The 18,619-nt window shown below is 43.4% G+C and overlaps 1 protein-coding gene and 1 pseudogene across 2 annotated transcripts in view; one reads left to right on the top strand and one right to left on the bottom strand.

The window, feature by feature from the left end:
- Positions 1 to 18,619, top strand: part of NBPF1 (NBPF member 1) — a 50,510-nt gene that overhangs the window by 17,922 nt on the left and 13,969 nt on the right. The window contains exons 3-13 of one of the 2 annotated variants that reach the window (XM_063719928.1): positions 7,487 to 7,569; positions 7,839 to 7,908; positions 8,747 to 8,776; positions 8,857 to 9,060; positions 10,463 to 10,672; positions 12,414 to 12,516; positions 13,353 to 13,567; positions 14,615 to 14,687; positions 15,153 to 15,364; positions 16,415 to 16,624; positions 18,357 to 18,459. In XM_063719928.1, coding sequence (XP_063575998.1) covers positions 10,498 to 10,672; positions 12,414 to 12,516; positions 13,353 to 13,567; positions 14,615 to 14,687; positions 15,153 to 15,364; positions 16,415 to 16,624; positions 18,357 to 18,459 — 1,091 coding nt within the window. In that variant the 5' untranslated portion in view covers positions 7,487 to 7,569; positions 7,839 to 7,908; positions 8,747 to 8,776; positions 8,857 to 9,060; positions 10,463 to 10,497. Of the gene's footprint in view, positions 1 to 7,486; positions 7,570 to 7,838; positions 7,909 to 8,746; positions 8,777 to 8,856; positions 9,061 to 10,205; positions 10,361 to 10,462; positions 10,673 to 12,413; positions 12,517 to 13,352; positions 13,568 to 14,614; positions 14,688 to 15,152; positions 15,365 to 16,414; positions 16,625 to 18,356; positions 18,460 to 18,619 lie in introns of both variants that reach the window. The other variant, XM_063719930.1, reaches the window with a different exon arrangement.
- On the bottom strand, positions 1,294 to 1,831 carry LOC103889184 (profilin-1-like; annotated as a pseudogene).

Genomic DNA, 18,619 nt, shown 5'->3' with positions numbered 1-18,619 from the left:
CCTGGGGAGTTTCTTCAGACCCCCAATAAAACTTGTTTAATACTAAATGACTCCTGTTAAGAATGCCTTCGTTATTTTGTCATGCTTTAAGGCCCAGGAAAAGCCTAGGCAAAACTCGGTGGGCTTTCGTTACATTCCAGCCTTTGTAATAAGGGGACTGGGCTTTTTTTTTTTTTCCTCTTAATATTTAACTGAACCACTCAGTCGGTACTGAAACAGTTGTTAGGGAGGCCTGTGTTAGTGAGACCTGGCCTGCCACATATGGATGCTTATGATAGTTTCTTCATAATAGCCCAAACGTGGAATGATAGAAACGTCCAATAACAAGTGAAAGTATAAACAAACGTGGTATAGCCGCACAAAGGAATACTACTCAGCAATTACAGGGCATTAACCGTTGATGCAAATACTCATATGGATGGATTTTAAAATTATGTTGATGCATGAAAGAAGGCAGACACAAAAGAATACGGGTATAATTTCATTTATAGAAAATGGTTGAAAATGGAAACGGATCTGAAGTGACAGCAGCTCCTTGAGGCCGAGGGCTGAAAGACTGATGAACTGCAAAGGGGTACAAGAAACTTTGGGGCATAGGGAAATTCCTCTATCCTGGTTGTGGCAGTAGTTCCATTAGTGTATACATTTGTAAACATGCATTGAATTACACATTTTAAAGTGGTGCACTCTGTTGTACCTAAATAATGCCTTTATAACGTTGATTTCGTCATGTTAATTTCTCCATACTAGCAAATAGCAGCTAGAAAATGAAATTCAATAAAACATAATAGAAATTAGTATTCGGAATCATTACATGCTTAAGAATACATGCAGTGAAGCAGGTACAAGGCCCCTAAAAGCAATTGATGAGAAAAATTAAAGAAGACTAAATAGAGAAATATATATCATGTTCATTGATTGGAAGATTCAATTTTGTTAGCATATTACATTAATACAATTCTGATTAATATTTCTAGTAGGAGATTTTAGAGAAATGTAAAAGCTAATTTCAAAATGTATTGGAAAATCCAAGAACCTAGAATAGGCAAGTCGGTCTTGAAGAAGCCTTACTCTGCTAGACTTCAAACCTGATTTTAAAGCTACAGTAATTTACAAACGGTAGTACTGGTGTAAGTATTCATAAATATATCAAAGTAAAAGAATACAGATTCAAACAATATGACCAGATATGTACAGTTATTTAGTTGTTTTAGTAGAATCTTTTTTATTCATAAAAAATCCCTCAAAAAAATTTTCCAAGCACACACAGGAGGGCCATGGGTAGGAGAAGGTGTCTGTCCATCTATCCCTGGCCCCCAGCCCATGTGGTTTTGGCAGCAATAGGGGTGTGGGGTAATGGCCCCCAAAATTAAAATGGCATATGTGTGTATGAGAAGTAAAGGAGGGCAAAGCTGTGGGGAACGGTTGAGGGGAAGGAACAAAGGAGGTCAGTACTGGGAACGCTGAAAGTGGGAGGCCATTTCATAACATTTCTTTTTGATGAAACTGCCATGGACAGCTTCTTTGCCCATCAGCAGGCCTAGCGTCTTGGCAGTCATGGTGACAGTGACATTGAAGGTGGGGGCTCCACCGATGCTCTTTGTTTGAAGATCCACGGTCAACTCCCCATCCTGCAGCAGTGAGTCCGGGACCACAGTACATTTCCGGCCCCGCAGTGTCAGTCCATTCACGAAAAAGCTTGACCAGTCTTTGCCAACCAGGACACCAACCTTAGCTTCGTGATGTTCACGAAGGTTTTCCCTGGGACGGCAGCCCAGATGGAGGTTGAGTCCTTGTTGCCCACGATGGCCTCAAACCTAACAGTTCCCATTTACCACGAGGCTGTAGATAGAGGCGTCCACCTGGCCATTGCGCGGCTGCGGGGGCTCCTTCTGGTCACTGCTGCTGGGGCCACCTGGGCTGGGGCACAGGGGAGGCGCTGCCCTCCTCACCACAGCTCTGCTAGCTGTGCAGCGGCCCTCACACCACCATATATATATATATATTTATTACGCTTTAAGTTCTAGGGTACATGTGCACAACGTGCAGGTTTGTTACATAGGTGTACATGTGCCATGTTGCTTTGCTGCACCCATTAACTCGTCATTTACATTCGGTATTTCTCCTAATGCTATCCCTCACCCAGCCCCCCACCCCATGACAGGCCGTGGTGTGTGATGTTCCCTGCCCTGTGTCCAAGTGTTCTCATTGTTCAATTCCCATCCAGGAGTGGGAGCATGCTCACGCCGCCACTTCTAAATGTTTTAAAAACAAAGACACCAATGCCCTTCATTGGGGAAATGAAAGACTTTTAAGTAAAACGATTTTGAGTGAAATAATATTTGTTGTTTTAAAAAGTTAATGTTAACCACTCTCCATCATACATTGAAATTAACTTAAGATGTGAAAGTTAAAATTAGAAACCGTGTAAAGGAAAAATAGGAAATAATTTCATGAACTTGACATAGGAAAATGTTTCTTAGACTAGATAATGTAACACCGCAATAAGAAATCAAGCGAATTGCACTTCATTTTAAAAAACCTTCTGCTTATTATGTTGTTGTTTAACGACTTACAAGCAATCTTAGACCAAACAATTAATTATTTGCTATATAATATAGCAAAAAATTTGTGTATATAAGTGGATGCATTCAAAATATATAAAAATATATAAAGAACTCCTATAGATTACAAAGAAAATGACAAAGACACCTGTATATCAATGAACATAAAATTTTGAGAAGATATTTTCCATAAGAAGATATCTCACTGAACATTAGGCATGAGAAAACCAAAATAGGATATCACTACCCACCTAGTAGAATGGCTATAATTTAAAAGACTGAAAATATTAAGTGTGCGGGAATGTAGAGCAACTGGAAATGGCCTACATCTTTCATAGAAATGTAAAATAATACAATAACTTTGCAAAACTCTGTGTCCATTTTCTTCCCATTCACCAATCAACTCCATCCCTAGCTATAGATACCCAGGAAAATAAGTATGTACCTTCACAGAAATAATTGTATGAGAATATTCATAGTTACTTATGCACAGTAGCCAACAAGTAAACCTCTCTCCCATCAGAAAAATGGATATCAAATTGTGTGATAATCATACAGTCAATAGGATATTACTTGGCCAAAACAAAATGAAAAAGGGAAAAACACAATCAAACAAATTAGTGGCATATAGAAGCACCTGAGTAGGAGAAGTCAAAACAAGAGAAAGTACTAAATGATTCCTTTTTTAAATTTTTTTGAGATGGAGTCTCACTCTGTCCACCAGGCTGGAGTGCAGTGGCACGATCTCGGCTCTGCCTCCTGGGTTCAAAACATTTTCCCTGCCTCAGCCTCCCAAGTAGCTGGGATCACAGGCACCTGCCACCACGCCTGGCTAAGTTTTTGTATTTTCTGTAGAGGCAGGGTTTTACCATGTTGGCCAGGCTGGTCTTGAACTCCTGACCTCAGGTGATCTGCCCGACTCAGCCTTGCAAAGTCTTGGGATTACAGGCATGAGCCGCCAGCCCCAGCCAAAATGATTCCATTTTTATGAAGCACATGATCAAGCAAAATGAATCTATGGTGGCTGCTAAGTTTTAAATATTGGTCCCCTCCAAATCACATGTTTAAATGTGGTCCCCAGTGTTGGAGGTGGGGGTAATTGGGAGGTGTTTGGGTCATGGGAGTGGATACCTCATGAATAGATTAATCCCCACCCTGGGAGAAGGTAGTGAGTGAATTCTCACTCTCTTAGTTCCTGTAGGAGCTGGTTATTAAAAAGTGCCTCTCACCTTTCCTTGCTCTCTTTTGCTTCCTCTCTCGCCGTATGATCTCTGCACACTGTGGTTCCTTTTCACCTTCTGCTGCAAGTGGAAGCAGCCTCAGGCCCTCATTAGGAGCAGTTGCGGTTGCCATGCTTCTTGTGCAGCCTGCAGAACTATGAGCAAAATGCACCTCTTTCCTTTATAAATTACCCAGCCTCTGGTATTCCTTTCCAGCAATACAAAGGGGCTAATGCAGTGACAACATTCAGAATATATTCTTCATTTGGGGGATGAGTATTGACTGGCAAGAACCACATCAGAACTTTGTGGCATGGGGGAAAATGTTCTCTGTCTTCAACTGGGTGTTATTATACAATGTATAATTACAGTAAATTTTATTAAGCTGTACCTTTAGGTTTTTTGCAGTATACTCTATGCAAATTTTACCTCAGTGAAGAACTGTTAGCATACAACAGAGAGATAACAAACACTCAAAAATTGAAAATTGACAGAAAGTAGGTAACAAATATTTAGCCTAGAAATAAGAGGGATCCATTGAGAAGAAACCAAAAGCAATGGAATAGAACAAAGACAAAAAAGTATAATAAAAAGAGTATTAAATTTCAAAGTTTGATTAAAGTGGCACACTGTTTCCTTGGGAAAATCAAGTGAGAGACTAATTCCAGCAAAAGTATGCGAATCAGTTTGATCTAATGGTACAGGGTTAGCTTGGAAGGCCAAAGGAACTGGTCTCTAATTCTTATTCCTCTCCTCACTAGTTTTGTGACCTAGGGAAATTTAGCAATCTTTCTGAGTTTGTTTTCTCATCAGGAACAGGATAATACCTAAGTAACAGGATAGTTGATAGATTTAAATATGATTGCATGGCAGTGGACATGAGCCATAATTAGTTGTTAAGAATATATTGACACTGAACTCTCCTTTAGCCATCTTAAAATTGTAGATAAACAACAATTGACAAAGAATAGGCAAAATGTTCTAACATACATATTCTTCCTTTGTTTCTAGAAAGAAGTCACACATACAGTAAAAATAATTAAAGAGGACCTAATTCATATTGAACAATCTTCCCCAAACCCTGAAACAGGTCTTCTTTCTAACACCAGAGATATCTTGAGTGAGTCTAACCGCTGCAGTCCCCTCTGTCTGGAATAGACGGAGGAAGTTTGCTCCAGCCTTAGAACAGCATGGGCTGGCAAGCGTTCTCAGAGAGGTCTCGACTTCAACTCTAAAGGGCCTGAGGAATATGTACAACTGGGTCGGGTTAAGGCCAAGCTGAATCACATGACCAGGGCTCACACCAGTGCCAAAGTCAGTTGAAGGATATCAGTCCCCAGATCTCTGTTACAGGCCATGGATGCTCCATGGAGGGGTGGTGAGCATATGAATAACAATCAGGAGGAACGTCAGTAATGGACAGGAGGCATAAATAAACAATGTCCACCCTCCTCTAAAACCCAGGAAAGTTCTCATTCAAAAGATGATGTCTTGAAGGAAACATAGGTACAAATCTTTGTGACTTTGGATTAGACATTTTTTCAGTAGGCACAAACAACTGAAAAATAGATAAATGGACTTCATTAAAATAAAAAACATATGCTTCAAAGGACACTGTCTCAAGGAAGTGAAAAGATAAGCCACATAATGGGAGAACTATTTCCAAGTTATATATTTGACACAGGTCTAGTACCTAGAGTATATAAGGAATTCATATAACTGAGCAATAAACGACAACCACATTTAACAATGGGAAAAAAGCTGTGAGTAGAGGTTTTTCTAAAGGAAACACACAAATGGCCAAGAAGCACATGCAAAGATGTTCAATGTTTTTCGTCATTAGGAAAATGTAAATGTAAACCAAAATGAGATACCACTTCACACCCAGCAGTATGACTTAAGAAAAAAATAAAGACAACACATGTTTCCAAAGTGATGGAGAATATGGAATTCTCATATATTACTATTGGGAATCTAAAATGATGTAGTTATTGAAGTTAGTAAACAGTGTGTGAGTTCCTCAAAAAGTTAAACATAAAAAAAGTTAAACATAAAGTGACATATGCAGCAGTTGCACTCCTAGGTTTATAATCAAGAAAATGAAAAACAGGTGTTCACTCAAAAACTTGTACAAAGCTGTTCACAGCAGCATTATTCATAATAGTTAAAAAGTGGAAACATCTTAAACCACCATCAGTTGATGAATAAACAAAATGTGGTATAACCATATAGTGGAATATTATTTGGCCATAAAAAGTTGAAGTACTGATGCAGGCTAGAAAGGATGAAACTTGAGAACAATATTCTAAGAAGCAGATAGAAAATACCACACTTTGTTATTCCATATAGAGGAAGTTCCCAGAACAAGTACATCAATATATAGAGAAAGTAGATTAGTGGTTGTCAGAGAGCGCAAGAAGGGGGGAATTGGAGAGTGACTGCCCATAGGTACAGGCATGCTTTTTGGCATTATGAAAATATTCTGGAATTAGGTAGTGGTGATGGTTGTGAAAGTTTTGGAATATGGTAAAAGACACTGAAATATATGCTTAAAAATGGTGAATTTTGTGATATATAAATTCTACTGCATAAATAATAATAATAACAAAAGTAATAAAGCAAGGTGTCTTTCCACATCTCCATGTCCTGTATTTTCATTAAAAAAAAAACATGAAAAGAAAAGCATTTCAGGGCTAGGTTCAGTGGCTAACTCCTGTAATCCCAGCAGTTTTGGAGGCCTAGGTGGGAGGATCGCTTGAGGCCAGAAGTTCAAAACCAGCCTGAGCAACATAGCAAGACCTTGTCTCTATGAAAAATAAAAAATTAGTCAGAAATGGTGATGTGTGCCTAGAGTTCCAACTACTTGGAAAGCTGAGGTAGGAGAATCGCTTGAGCCCAGAAGTTCAAGGTTGCCGTGATCTATAATCACCAGTGCACTCCAGCCTGCGTGACAGAATAAGACCCTGTCTCAAAAAAAAAAAAAAAAAAAAAAAAAAAGCATCTCACTTTAATAGTAAGTGACCAAAATATGATGCTGGCTGCATGTTGTGAGGAAATGTGTCAGATGAAAGAAGTGAAATTCCAGAAGTTTTCCTTTATTCAGAAATGAGGTATAGGGGAGAGAAGAACTGGTCCACCTTAGATCTGGCTCCAGGACTTACAGCAAGGGGAACTTGGGCAAGTTACAGACTCTGTGTGCCTCAGTTTCTTCATCAGCAAAACAGGAAGAATCATCCCATAAACTGTAAGGTCAATGCTATCAGTGGGTCCCCAAATTGACTGCACATCTGAGTCATGTTAACAAACACATTCCAGGCCCTACCTGAGCCCTCTGAATCAGAATCCCTGCAAGGAGGACAATGAACTTGTATTTGCACTGACTTTCCCAGCTGTTTCTTACTTTGATCAATTGGGGGTGGGACCCATTGAGCTGCATGACATCATTCCAAAGCCAAAACACAACAGCAGAACAAGAATATTTTCAATGCAGTCTCTAAAGCAGAGGAGAAACTGTTGAGGGAACCTAGAAGTAAAGGAGATCTGGCTTGCTGGGCTCCATTTAAACTCTGAGTATAGCAGAGACACGAGCCCTTCGGGACACGTGCCTGATGCAGTGATGCTCCAACTTCGGCAGAGTGGAAGCCCTAATTTCAAATTCAAGCATGCTTTGAGTAGAAATTAAGTTTACCTCTTTTTGCACAGCAAGATGGCCAATCTTTCCTAAGCTGCTCGCCTTACAAGAAAAAGAATCGTACTGCTAAGAATTCAAACTTCAGCAGTCATGGGTAAGTAAGGAAGTCTTATAAATCTATTTTAGGCACCTAAGAAGAAACTAGAAATTTAGCAAGTTCTTTCACTTTCAGGACAGTTGTGTTCACTAGATCAGAGGCACTGAGACATGAAGAACAGACCCCTAAAAAGGGAAAGTGTTCCTTTCAGTTTTAGGACATCACTGGAATATTAGGGAAGTGGAAACACAGCTGCCCACTCTACAGTATGGGTTGCCTTTGTGTCTGGAATGTTCCTAACGTCCTGATCCCTGTGCCCTTTTCAGGGAGTCTTGGGAGGAGCCCGAGTCACTGATGGAATTGGACAGTGCATGGAGATGGTTCAGCAGGATGAGGGTAAGTGCAGGGGCAAGTCCAGGTCATACTGAGAGACAACGAATGGCTCTGACAGGGACAGACAAAGATAAAATCAAAAGTTTGTGCTTCATCTTCAAAAACTCAAACTAATAACAAACTTGGCCTTATAAGCAATAATGAGTATTTTTCTATTTACATGAGAATTTAATCTCAAAACAGGAATCAGAAAAATATTAAGTCCAGGGCATAAAACCTAAACCATTGCTCATATTTATTCTTTCTAAATAGAGCAAAGCGTAAAATCTTCTCCACAAAATGCACATTGTGGTTATGAAAAGGCCAGTCTTAGTGAGAATCATTGGTATTCCATAGAAGAGTGAATTAAACACAGCCAAGGGAAGACCCAAGTCTCATACTTCTCTTGTATATTCCAGAGTTCCAGAGGAATTCCAGGTGATAGAGGTTATTTCCCACACTGTTAAAGCAAGGTTGCAGACACTTGGGAATTCTGGTCCCAGTACTCTAGGAAGTCACACCTCTGTCCTGGAAAATACTACAGGAATGTATACTCTTCCTATGACTCATTCTGGTCATTCTTCCAGCATCACAAAAACCAAAAAAAAAAAATGGAAATGTGTCCAAATAGATGATTTGCTATCCCTCTTCTTCAGGTTACTTACCTGTTACTTATGGATAATATCATTACCACAGGATTATGATGAAGATACAGTGTCCAAATATGAGCACAGTTTTGAGCAAAATGCCTTGTACGAATTGGTCAATGAACAACTAGTAAATAATTATGTGAATATTTACTGAATTATATGGATCCTATGAATAATTACTGAATAATTACTGTGATTGCTTTTATTGGCAGTGCTGAAAACTCATCGCTGTGTGACCTCAAGTAAGCCATGTAACTCTGTGAACTTGCAGTTTTATCATTTTTAAAATAAAGAAACATGACAGATTTTCATTATGACACAGGATGTCAGGTCTCCCAAATGCCGGAAAATATATTTACTTAAAGCCGTTGATACATCTTAAAGCAGTATCCTTACAGTGTGATTGGAGGACAGCGCGGGCTGCAGAGAGACACGCTTTGAAATGGGATTGATCCAGTCCTCCTTCCTTCACTTCCACATGAATACTGGACAGCCCAGGATCACACTCACTGCACCCTCAACTCAGGCAAGTCCAGCAGCCAATCTTAGGAGACCTGGGCTACAGAACAGTCTCCCAAGTTCCAGGCTCACAAAACCTAGGTGGGGATGAAAGCTCAGAAAGTGAGGAGGTGGTTCAGGGGATCACTCTTTCCTACTCATTCCTCTCATCTCAAACTCACGTTCTACTGCAACACTGAGGATCACCAACCAACCGTGATCCTCATGTTCTGTTAGATCAACCATAACCCTGATCTTGCCATGTTCTGTTAGAGGAATGAAACCAAAAATCAATGGTGTTAGTCCAACCCGACAAAAAAGATATCAAACCATATTCCATAAGAACCGCTCATAGCCCTGTTCTTTGCAGTATATGGGAAAACAAAATAGAAACAACAAAATAGCATCAGGTTTATGAAACTTCCCAAGACAGATGGTCACACATGTTTTCAGGAGATCTCTATATAAATGATTTTGATCACTTGATACCTTGAAAAGAGCTCTTGGAACACTAGAATGACATCCATAAGTGACAAGTATAAAATGTAGTGCTCAGTGACATTAAAAAATCAACCCACATAGAGGAAGAGCTCTGGATATAGGGATGTCAAACTGGTCTAGAGTGTAATGAAAAGCCAAGATGGTGCCCCAGTAAGAAAAAAGAAATCAAGATAACAATGGGAAGCAGCAAGAAGAATACTGAGAGAGGAAAGACAACTTTTTTACAAATGAATTATTCATTCACTTTCCAGTGGATACAGACAAAACTGGAGAAGACCCAGAGGAAATCAGGGCAGGCTAAAAGTTTGATATCTTACACTTGTGGAAAAGCCTTAAGATCTGTTTTAACTTAGAGCAGGTAGGGTGACTTCATGAGTACCATTATGAAAATATAACCTGTTGGGAAACTGGTTCTGCCTCGATGATGTTGTTCAGACAAGCGATAAAAAGTGAGGAATGTGCTTAGATGTATTGGGAAAGAGATGGGTCTGTGGCATTGTCACAAGTGTAAATGAACACTGAGAGTGAATTTTGGAGGAATGATCCCCATTGGTGGTGACCCTCAGGTGAGACCAGGGTGCCTGTGTTTCAGCAAAGCCTGGGCAATTGGAATGCAGGGCTCCTAAGATTCCATGGCACCCCCACCTTCTAATTCTGTTATTGCAACTGCAGACCGTTACCTGGCACACCGGCCACGATCTTCCTCACTCTTGTTGGAGACGGAGCTATTGGCAGTGCCTACAGCTCTGAGCTCAGGCAATTTGAACATTGTTTTTGTCGTTAACGATCCTAAAGTGCTGCGGGGACTGATCACATTTTTGTCAACAGTAAGTTAAGAATTTCAGTTACTGACATCCCTCAGTCGTGATAAAACTTATTGGATTTCACCAGTTTTTAACCCATCGTGTGTTTCGGTGTCTTCTCCCCAGTCCCTGGCCCCACCTCTTCTGCCACAAACGTCAACATGGTGGTGTCTGCTGGCCCTTGGTCCAGTGAGGAGGCAGAGATGAACATTCTAGAAATCAACAAGAAATCGCGCCCCCAGCTGGCAGAGAACAAACAGCAGTTCAGAAACCTCAAACAGAAATTTCTTGTAACTCAACTGGCCTACTTCCTGGCCAAGCAGCAGAATAATTACGGTAAGTTCTATAGGCTCACCATCACAAAAGTGATGAACGATGTCCTGTCTTCTCTCTGAGAAACTAAGTGCTCTCTCCATTAAAAATAATTTCAACCTTCCCATACTTCTAGGAAAATAGAAATGGGCATTTTCACATTTTGTTAAATTTGGAAGTCAGAGGTACCAAAGTATTTAGCAACTTTCCAAGTTTGCAGTCAGGTGGGGGTGGGCCTAGAGTTAAAATCGCAGTTATTCATTTTGGACACAGGCACAGAACCACCGGTTTTCTCCAAGAGGCTAAATTGTGTTTTCAAGAATCCTCTCTGTACCATATAAGATCCGGCAGAGAAATAACATCTAGTCTGTTGTTCTAAATGTGTGGGACTAGTGAACCCTTATTCTGTTCAAACTTCTGTTGAGGCCCAATAGGCAAAGCTCTGTTCTAGGGACCCTGAGGGAAACTTGGTGATAGTACACAGTACCCGCTCTGAGGGGCTTGAAGAGGAGTCTTCTCCTAATAGAACCTGTGGTATCTATAAGTGACAGCATCAAGAGCAGGGAGTAGGGGCCGTGCACAGTGGCTCACTCCTGTAATCCCAGCACTTTGGGAGGCTGAGGCGGGCGGATCACGCGGTGAGGAGTTTGAGACAAGCCTGGGCAACATGGAGAAACCCCGTCTCTACTAAAAATACACACATTAGCTGGGCATAGTGGCGGGCGCCTGTAATCCCAGCTACTCGGGAGGCTGAGGCAGGAGAATCCTTTGCACCCAGGAGGCAGAGGTTGCAGTGAGCCAAGAACACGCCATTGCACTCCAGCCTGGGCGACAGGGCAAGACTCGTCAAAAGAAAAGCAGAGAGTACCCTGGTGAGAGGGAAGTCCTGCTTCCTGGGTCACAGGCTCTTGTTCCTAAAAGGGAAGAAAGATCACACCGGAGAATGTGTGGAAGTAGCAGTGCAGCGTGCAGAGCAGGGACCCTGGGCCTGTCTCCTGGGCTCCATCCAAGTTGCTTGTCTTGTCTGTCCCTCAGTTTCCTCAACTGTACATAGGGTACTAGAGAAATACCTACCTCTGTAATTTGCTGCAGTGAATTACATGAGCTATTTCTTGTCAATCTCCTAGAATGTTCATTGGCACAGAGAAAACACTATCTGTTAGTTCTTCATTCTACTGTTTCTAAATTAACACAAACCTTATAAGTATTTGGGCAGATTTCCTTCGTGGCCTTATGGTCTTATGTCTCATACTTTATGCTTCAGATGTGATTCTTAAAATCACATCTAAAGTTATGATTTAAAAATCAAAGATGTTAAGATCTTTGACATATATGTCCTTGAAATTCCCAGTAAAGGGGAAACCATCAGTCCCATAGTCCGAGGGGCCTTTCCGACTGTACAAGAAATCACTACTTCATGCCCCAGTGCAGTGTTTTAGAGGAGAGGCTGCAAGGCTTGGGAAAGTAGCCCCACATTCAGAGTCAGACCTCGGGCTGAGAATTCTGACTCCACTTTGTTGTGGTTGAATCATCTTGTCAACTTCCTTGATGTGCCTTGAGTTTCTCTTTCTTTGTCTCTAAATTTTGGGGAATCAGATGCCAGCAAGTCAGGAGACTGAAGAGTAAAGATGTGGAAATCCCTGCCTAGAGCCTGGTAGTGGGCACAGTTTTTTCCTTGGGATGGACCTGGCTCCTGCCCTGTAGGCAGTGACCAGAGCAGCATGTCCAGCCTTTCACTGAGGCAGGCATGTCTGTCTTTTCTCAGAGTATGAAGACTGCAAAGACCTCCTCAAATCTATGCTGAGGGATGAGCGGCTGTTCAAGGAAGAGAAGCTTGCAGAGCAGCTCGGGCAAGCTGAGGAGCTCAGGTGAGCGGGCCCCGTGGGGTCAGGCAGGTGGGCAGGTGTGTACATCTCTGAAGTATAGCAGCTCGGCAGGGAGAAATCAGAGCTAAGCTGGGCCAGCGGAAGGGCAGGAATTGCCATGGCAGGCTCACGACACACAAAGATTTATCAAGCAGAGAACAAGGACAATAATAAGTTATGGGTTGCAGTTGTTTCTCAGAGCCTTATTTTCTGTTTTTCAAACAAGTAGTTGTTGAGGTGAAATGCGCATAACACAAAATTAACCGAAGGAGTGGGAACCAGCCAGCAGCATTCAGTATACTCAAACTGATGTGCCATCACCACCCCACTCGCCCTTAGTCAGAATCACCTCCTGACTGATTGTGGCTTCTCATCCTTTCACTCCATCTGTGTTGTCTTCTCGAGCCTGTCATTCTTTACTTTCATCTTTTCAATTGGCCCCATCTGCACCTAGCCTCATTTCTGTCCATGGCTTTGTATCTAGTCGCTGCGAGATGCACTATGTGTATATTCATGTGGAAATGTCCATGGCCAGAGTGAGGAACTGAAAAGATGGATGTGTTTTTGAAACCGAATTAGGAAGACACCTACTTTTGTTGACAGAAGAGAAAGATGAATGGAACATCGTGGAGGGTCTTCCAGGAGTCCTCTCTCATGTAGAGGAAGCCCGTGAACCATTTTTTATTCTTTCTCTTTGGTACAGACATTTCTTTACACACGTGCTGGTCTTCTGCTTGGTGGTCTCCTTGAGGACATTGTCTCAGAAATCTGTGTTGCAATATTGGAACTGATCGCTCATCCCTTTCCACTGTTAAATTTTCTCTACTATCTCACCTTAGGCAACATAAAATCCTGGTTCACTCTCATGAACGAGAGCTTACCCGATTAAGGGAGAAGTTACAGGAAGGGAGAGATGCCTCCCGCTCATTGAAACAGCATCTCCACGCCCTCCTCACTCCGGATGAGCCGGACAACTCCCAGGGACGGGACCTCCGAGAACAGCTGGCTGAGGGATGTAGGCTGGCACAGCACCTCGTCCAAAAGCTCAGCCCAGGTAAGGTGGCCATAGGCCCTGATAAGCGAAAACCCCAGGCTTATGAGAGACTCCAGACCTCCATACTTTCACAATGACAGTTGTATCGGTGGTGTTTTTTCCCACTAAACATATGTGGCCGTGACATGACCAGGACTTCCTGGGTAAGAATAGAGATGGGAAACCCATGGGGTTGGAGGTCACAGTATTGCAAATGTCCCTCCTTCCTTGATGGAAGGTGGTCTTTGGAGCAAGAAGCAGCACATTTCTAGTTTTAAAGGACAGGAAGGAGCCTGTGACAGGAGGGTGCTTGTTAGAGTGAAAAGAGCTCTGGACTCAGAAGGCAGGTTCCCAGGCTGTCTCTTTGGCAATGTTCTTAGAAACTGTCTGTGAGTGATTTATCCTTCCTGAGTTTCTCTGTCTCCATCTGCAAAGGCAAGGAAATTGTCACTTGCAAGGGTCTGAAGCATCCGAATGTGGGAACACTTATGGCTGCTTTTCAAAATGAGATAAAGCCCCTCACCGTGTGGTGTTGGAGAAGGCACTTGATGTGGGGGCATTTGGTGGTAGGAAGTGCTTGAGACTGGAGCACTCCCCATGGAGAGACTGTCCCTGAATAACAGGGCAGAAGCCACGTGGAGGGCCTGTGAAGTCTCCTGATGCATAGAGGACTGTAGGACAAGTTTGTCCTCTCCTAAGAGAAAGAATTATGTTTGAAATGTGAACTGTGACAGGACACCAAGCCTGTGCTTGGGAATCAGACCTGTAGTGGCATGGGGAGGGACAGCTGCCAAAATCCAGAGAGAGGCTGTAGGAGCCTCCATCATATGGGGAGCAAAAGGTCTTTTCCATATTTGGCCACATCTTGATGGTGGCCCTCCAGGTCAGAAATGCATTCCCTGAGGGATCAGGAAACCATGCCAGGGCATTTTGTTAAAGAGAAAACATGAGAGCTTTCAGTTGAACAGTGACCATGCCTAGATGTTCATGACTGTGTGCACATTGGGCTGACTGTGCTTGCAGAGTGTGAAGTGGGAAATATCTGAACGAACACTTCTGTATTTACAGAAAATGACGAAGATGAGGATGAAGACGTTAAAGTTGAGGAGGCTGAGAAAGTGCAGGAATTATGTGCCCCCAGGTAACACTGAATAATCGGGAGCAAGTAGTGGGTGGTAACATATGAAAAAGGTCTAGGAGGCACACCCTCTCTGGCATCTACGATGGGCCGAAAGTCTGCATTCCCCTTGGCCACAGTATATGAAACTCAACCCAGATTGGACACAGGGTGTGGCAACTGTTGTGTTTCTCTGTGTGTGGTGGGTGTCATGTCTGTACCGTACAGGGATAGCTGAGTTTTCATCCTCCTCGGCTCCTGTCTGTCCAGTGCAATGAGCACCAGTTGCTCTCTTCCTCTCTGGCTCCCACGGCAGCCATGCTCTGTTGCAGAGAGAAGAGGATTGCCTGTTCCCTCTGAAAGGGAACCTCCTGTTTGCTTTCTGGGGCCACTATCTTAATGCCTCCTGTCAAAACCAGCTAGGACTCCCTGGGGTCCAATCCCTGTGTGTTTAATCTTCTGTCATCTCTATCCCACCTGGCTCATCAGGGAGGTGCAGAAGGCTGAAGAAAAGGAAGTCCCTGAGGACTCACTGGAGGAATGTGTCGTCACTTGTTCAAATAGCCACGGCCCTTGTGAGTCCAACCAGCCTCACGGGAACACCAAAATCATATTTGAGGAAGACCAAGTCGACTCAACTCTAGTTGTAGACAGTGAATCCTCTGATGATGAATGGCAGGATGCTGTAAACCTTCTCCCAGGTAGCCTCTATTTTCCTTGTGTCTCATACCTCTGTCTAGGCTATGGAAGATCAATTCTGAGGACAGGCTGTATACATACATATTGGTTTAGTCAGAAACTAGGATGGAGCTAGGTGCCGTGACCCACACGTATAATCACAGCACTTTGGGAGGCCCAAGTGGGAGGATCATTTGAGTTCAGGAGTTCAAGACCAGCCTGGACAATATGGTGAAACCCATCTTTCCAAAGAATACAAAAAAGTAGCCAGGCATGGTGCTGCGTGCCTATAGTCCCAACTGCTCAGGAGGCTTAGGTGGGAGGATCGGTTCAGAGTGTCCTCCCACCCTCATTCACGACTCTCAGGCTTGACTCTCTCTCCTTTTCATTGGCTTGTCTTAGCTATTAATAAGAAGTCTCTGGCCAGGGGCGCTGGCTCACATCTGTAATCCCAGCACTTTGGGAGGCCGAGGTGGGCTGATCACCTGAGGTCAGGAGTTCGAAACCAGCCTGGCCAACATGGCGAAACCCCATCTCTACTAAAGATACAAGAATTAGCTGGCGTGGTGGTTGGCGCCTGTAATCCCAGCTACTTGGGAGGCTGAGGCACGAGAATCGCTTGAACCTGGGAGAAGAGGTTGCAGTGAGCTGAGATAGCACCACTGCACTCCAGCCTGGGCCACAGAGTGAGACTCCATCTCAAACAAAAAACAGAAAACCAAAAACCAAGCACCCAAACAAACAAAAAAATTTAAAAAACAAAAAGCCATCTGTTGTGCTACACAGAAACATTGGCCGCTCATGGGGTCAACAACTCAGGGCCCAGCCTTGCTTTTTAGAAACTTATAAGCAAGAAAAGGTAGAAGGGTTTATGTCCTGGTTTCAAGGTGACTGCGTAGCTAAGACAAGTTGACTTAAAGGAGATCAAGACTGGAGATGAGAAGAGTGAAACCAGGGAGACAACATCTTCAAAGAAGTGGACAAGGCTGTCAGTGACATCCCTCAGTCCTGATTAAACCTACTTGATTTCACCAGTTTTTAATCCATCATGTGCTTGGTTGTCTTCTCCCCAGTCCCTGGCCCCACCTCTTCTGCCACAAACGTCAGCATGGTGGTGTCTGCTGGCCCTTGGTCCAGTGAGGAGGCAGAGATGAACATTCTAGAAATCAACAGGAAATCGCGCCCCCAGCTGGCAGAGCACAAACAGCAGTTCAGAAACCTCAAACAGAAATTTCTTGTAACTCAACTGGCCTACTTCCTGGCCAACCGGCAGAATAATTACGGTAAGTTCTGTAGGCTCACCTTCACAAAAGTGATGAACGATGTCCTGTCTTCTCTCTGAGAAACTACATGCTCTCTCCATTGAAAATAATTTCAACCTTCCCATACTTCTAGGAAAATAGAAATGGGCATTTTCACATTTTGTTAAATTTGGAAGTCAGAGGTACCAAAGTATTTAGCAACTTTCCAAGTTTGCAGTCAGGTAGGGGTGGGCCTAAAGTTAAAATCGCAGTTATTCATTTTGGACACAGGCACAGAACCACTGGTTTTCTCCAAGAGGCTAAATCGTGTTTTCAAGAATCCTCTCTGTACCATATAAGATCCGGCAGACAAATAACACCTAGTCTGTTGTTCTAAATGTGTGGGACTAGTGAACCCTTATTCTGTTCAAACTTCTGTTGAGGCCCAATAGGCAAAACTCTGTTCTAGGGACCCTGAGGGAAACTTGGTGATAGTACACAGTACCCGCTCTGAGGGAGTTCAAGAGGAGTCTGCTCCTAATAGAACCTGTGGTATCTATAAGTGACAGCATCAAGAGCGGGGAGTAGGGGCCATGCACGGTAGCTCACTCCTGTAATCCCAGCACTTCGGGAGGCTGAGGCGGGGGGATCACGAAGTCAGGAGTTTGAGACCAACCTGGGCAACATGGAGAAACCCCATCTCTACTAAACATATAAACATTAGCTGGGCATGGTGGTGGGCGCCTGTAATCCCAGCTACTCCGGAGGCTGAGGCAGGAGAATCCTTTGCACCCAGGAGGCAGAGTTTGCAGTGAGCCAAGAACAGGCCATTGCACTCCAGCCTGGGTGACAGGGCAAGACTGATCAAAAGAAAAGCAGAGAGTTCCCTGGTGAGAGGGAAGTCCTGCTTCCTGGGTCACAGGCTCTTGTTCCTAAAGGGGAAGAAAGATCGCACCCGAGAATATGTGGAAGTAGCAGTGCAGCGTGCAGAGCAGGGACCCTGAGCCTGTCTTCTCGGCTCCATCCTAGTTGCTTGTCTTGTCTGTCCCTCAGTTTCCTCATCTGTACATAGGGTACTAGAGAAATACCTACCTCTGTAAATTGCTGCAGTGAATTACATGAGCTATTTCTTGTCAATCTCTTACAACGTTTATTGGCGTATCTCTTAGTTCTTCTTTCTACTGTTTCTAAATTAACACAAACCTTATAAGTATTTGGGCAGATTTCCTTCATGGCCTTATGGTCTTATGTCTCATACTTTATGCTTCAGATGTGATTCTTAAAATCACATCTGAAGATATGATTTAAAAATCAAAGATGTTTAAGATCTTTGATGTATTTGTCGTTGAATTTCCCAGTAAAAGGGAAACCATCAGTCCCGTAGTCCGAAGGGCCTTCCCGACTGTACAAGAAATCACTACTTCATGCCTCAGTGCAGTGTTTTAGAGGAGAGGCTGCAAGGCTTGGGAAAGTGGCCCCACATTCAGAGTCAGACCTCAGGGGCTGTGAATTCTGACTCCACTTCGTTGTGGTTGAATCATCTTGTCAACTTCCTTGATGTGCCTTGAGTTTCTCTTTCTTCGTCTCTAAATTTTGGAGGATCAGATGCCAGAAAATCGGGAGACTGAAGAGTAAAGATGTGGAAATCCCTGCCTAGAGCCTGGTAGTGGGCACAGTTTTGTCCTTGGGATGGACCTGGCTCCTGCCCTGTAGGCAGTGACCAGAGCAGCATGTCCAGCCTTTCACTGAGGCAGGCGTGTCTGTCTTTTCTCAGAGTATGAAGACTGCAAAGACCTCCTCAAATCTATGCTGAGGGATGAGCGGCTGTTCAAGGAAGAGAAGCTTGCAGAGCAGCTCGGGCAAGCTGAGGAGCTCAGGTGAGCGGGCCCCGTGGGGTCAGGCAGGTGGGCAGGTGTGTACATCTCTGAAGTACAGCAGCTCGGCAGGGAGAAATCAGAGCTAAGCTGGGCCAGCGGAAGGGCAGGAATTGCCATGGCAGGCTCACGACACACAAAGATTTATCAAGCAGAGAACAAG

The sequence above is a fragment of the Pongo abelii genome, chromosome 1 (genome assembly GCF_028885655.2).
Source record: "Pongo abelii isolate AG06213 chromosome 1, NHGRI_mPonAbe1-v2.0_pri, whole genome shotgun sequence".
Classification (NCBI taxonomy): domain Eukaryota; kingdom Metazoa; phylum Chordata; class Mammalia; order Primates; family Hominidae; genus Pongo; species Pongo abelii.
The sequence above is the reverse complement of the archived record's forward strand: the minus strand, read 5'-3'. Positions and strand labels throughout refer to the sequence as shown.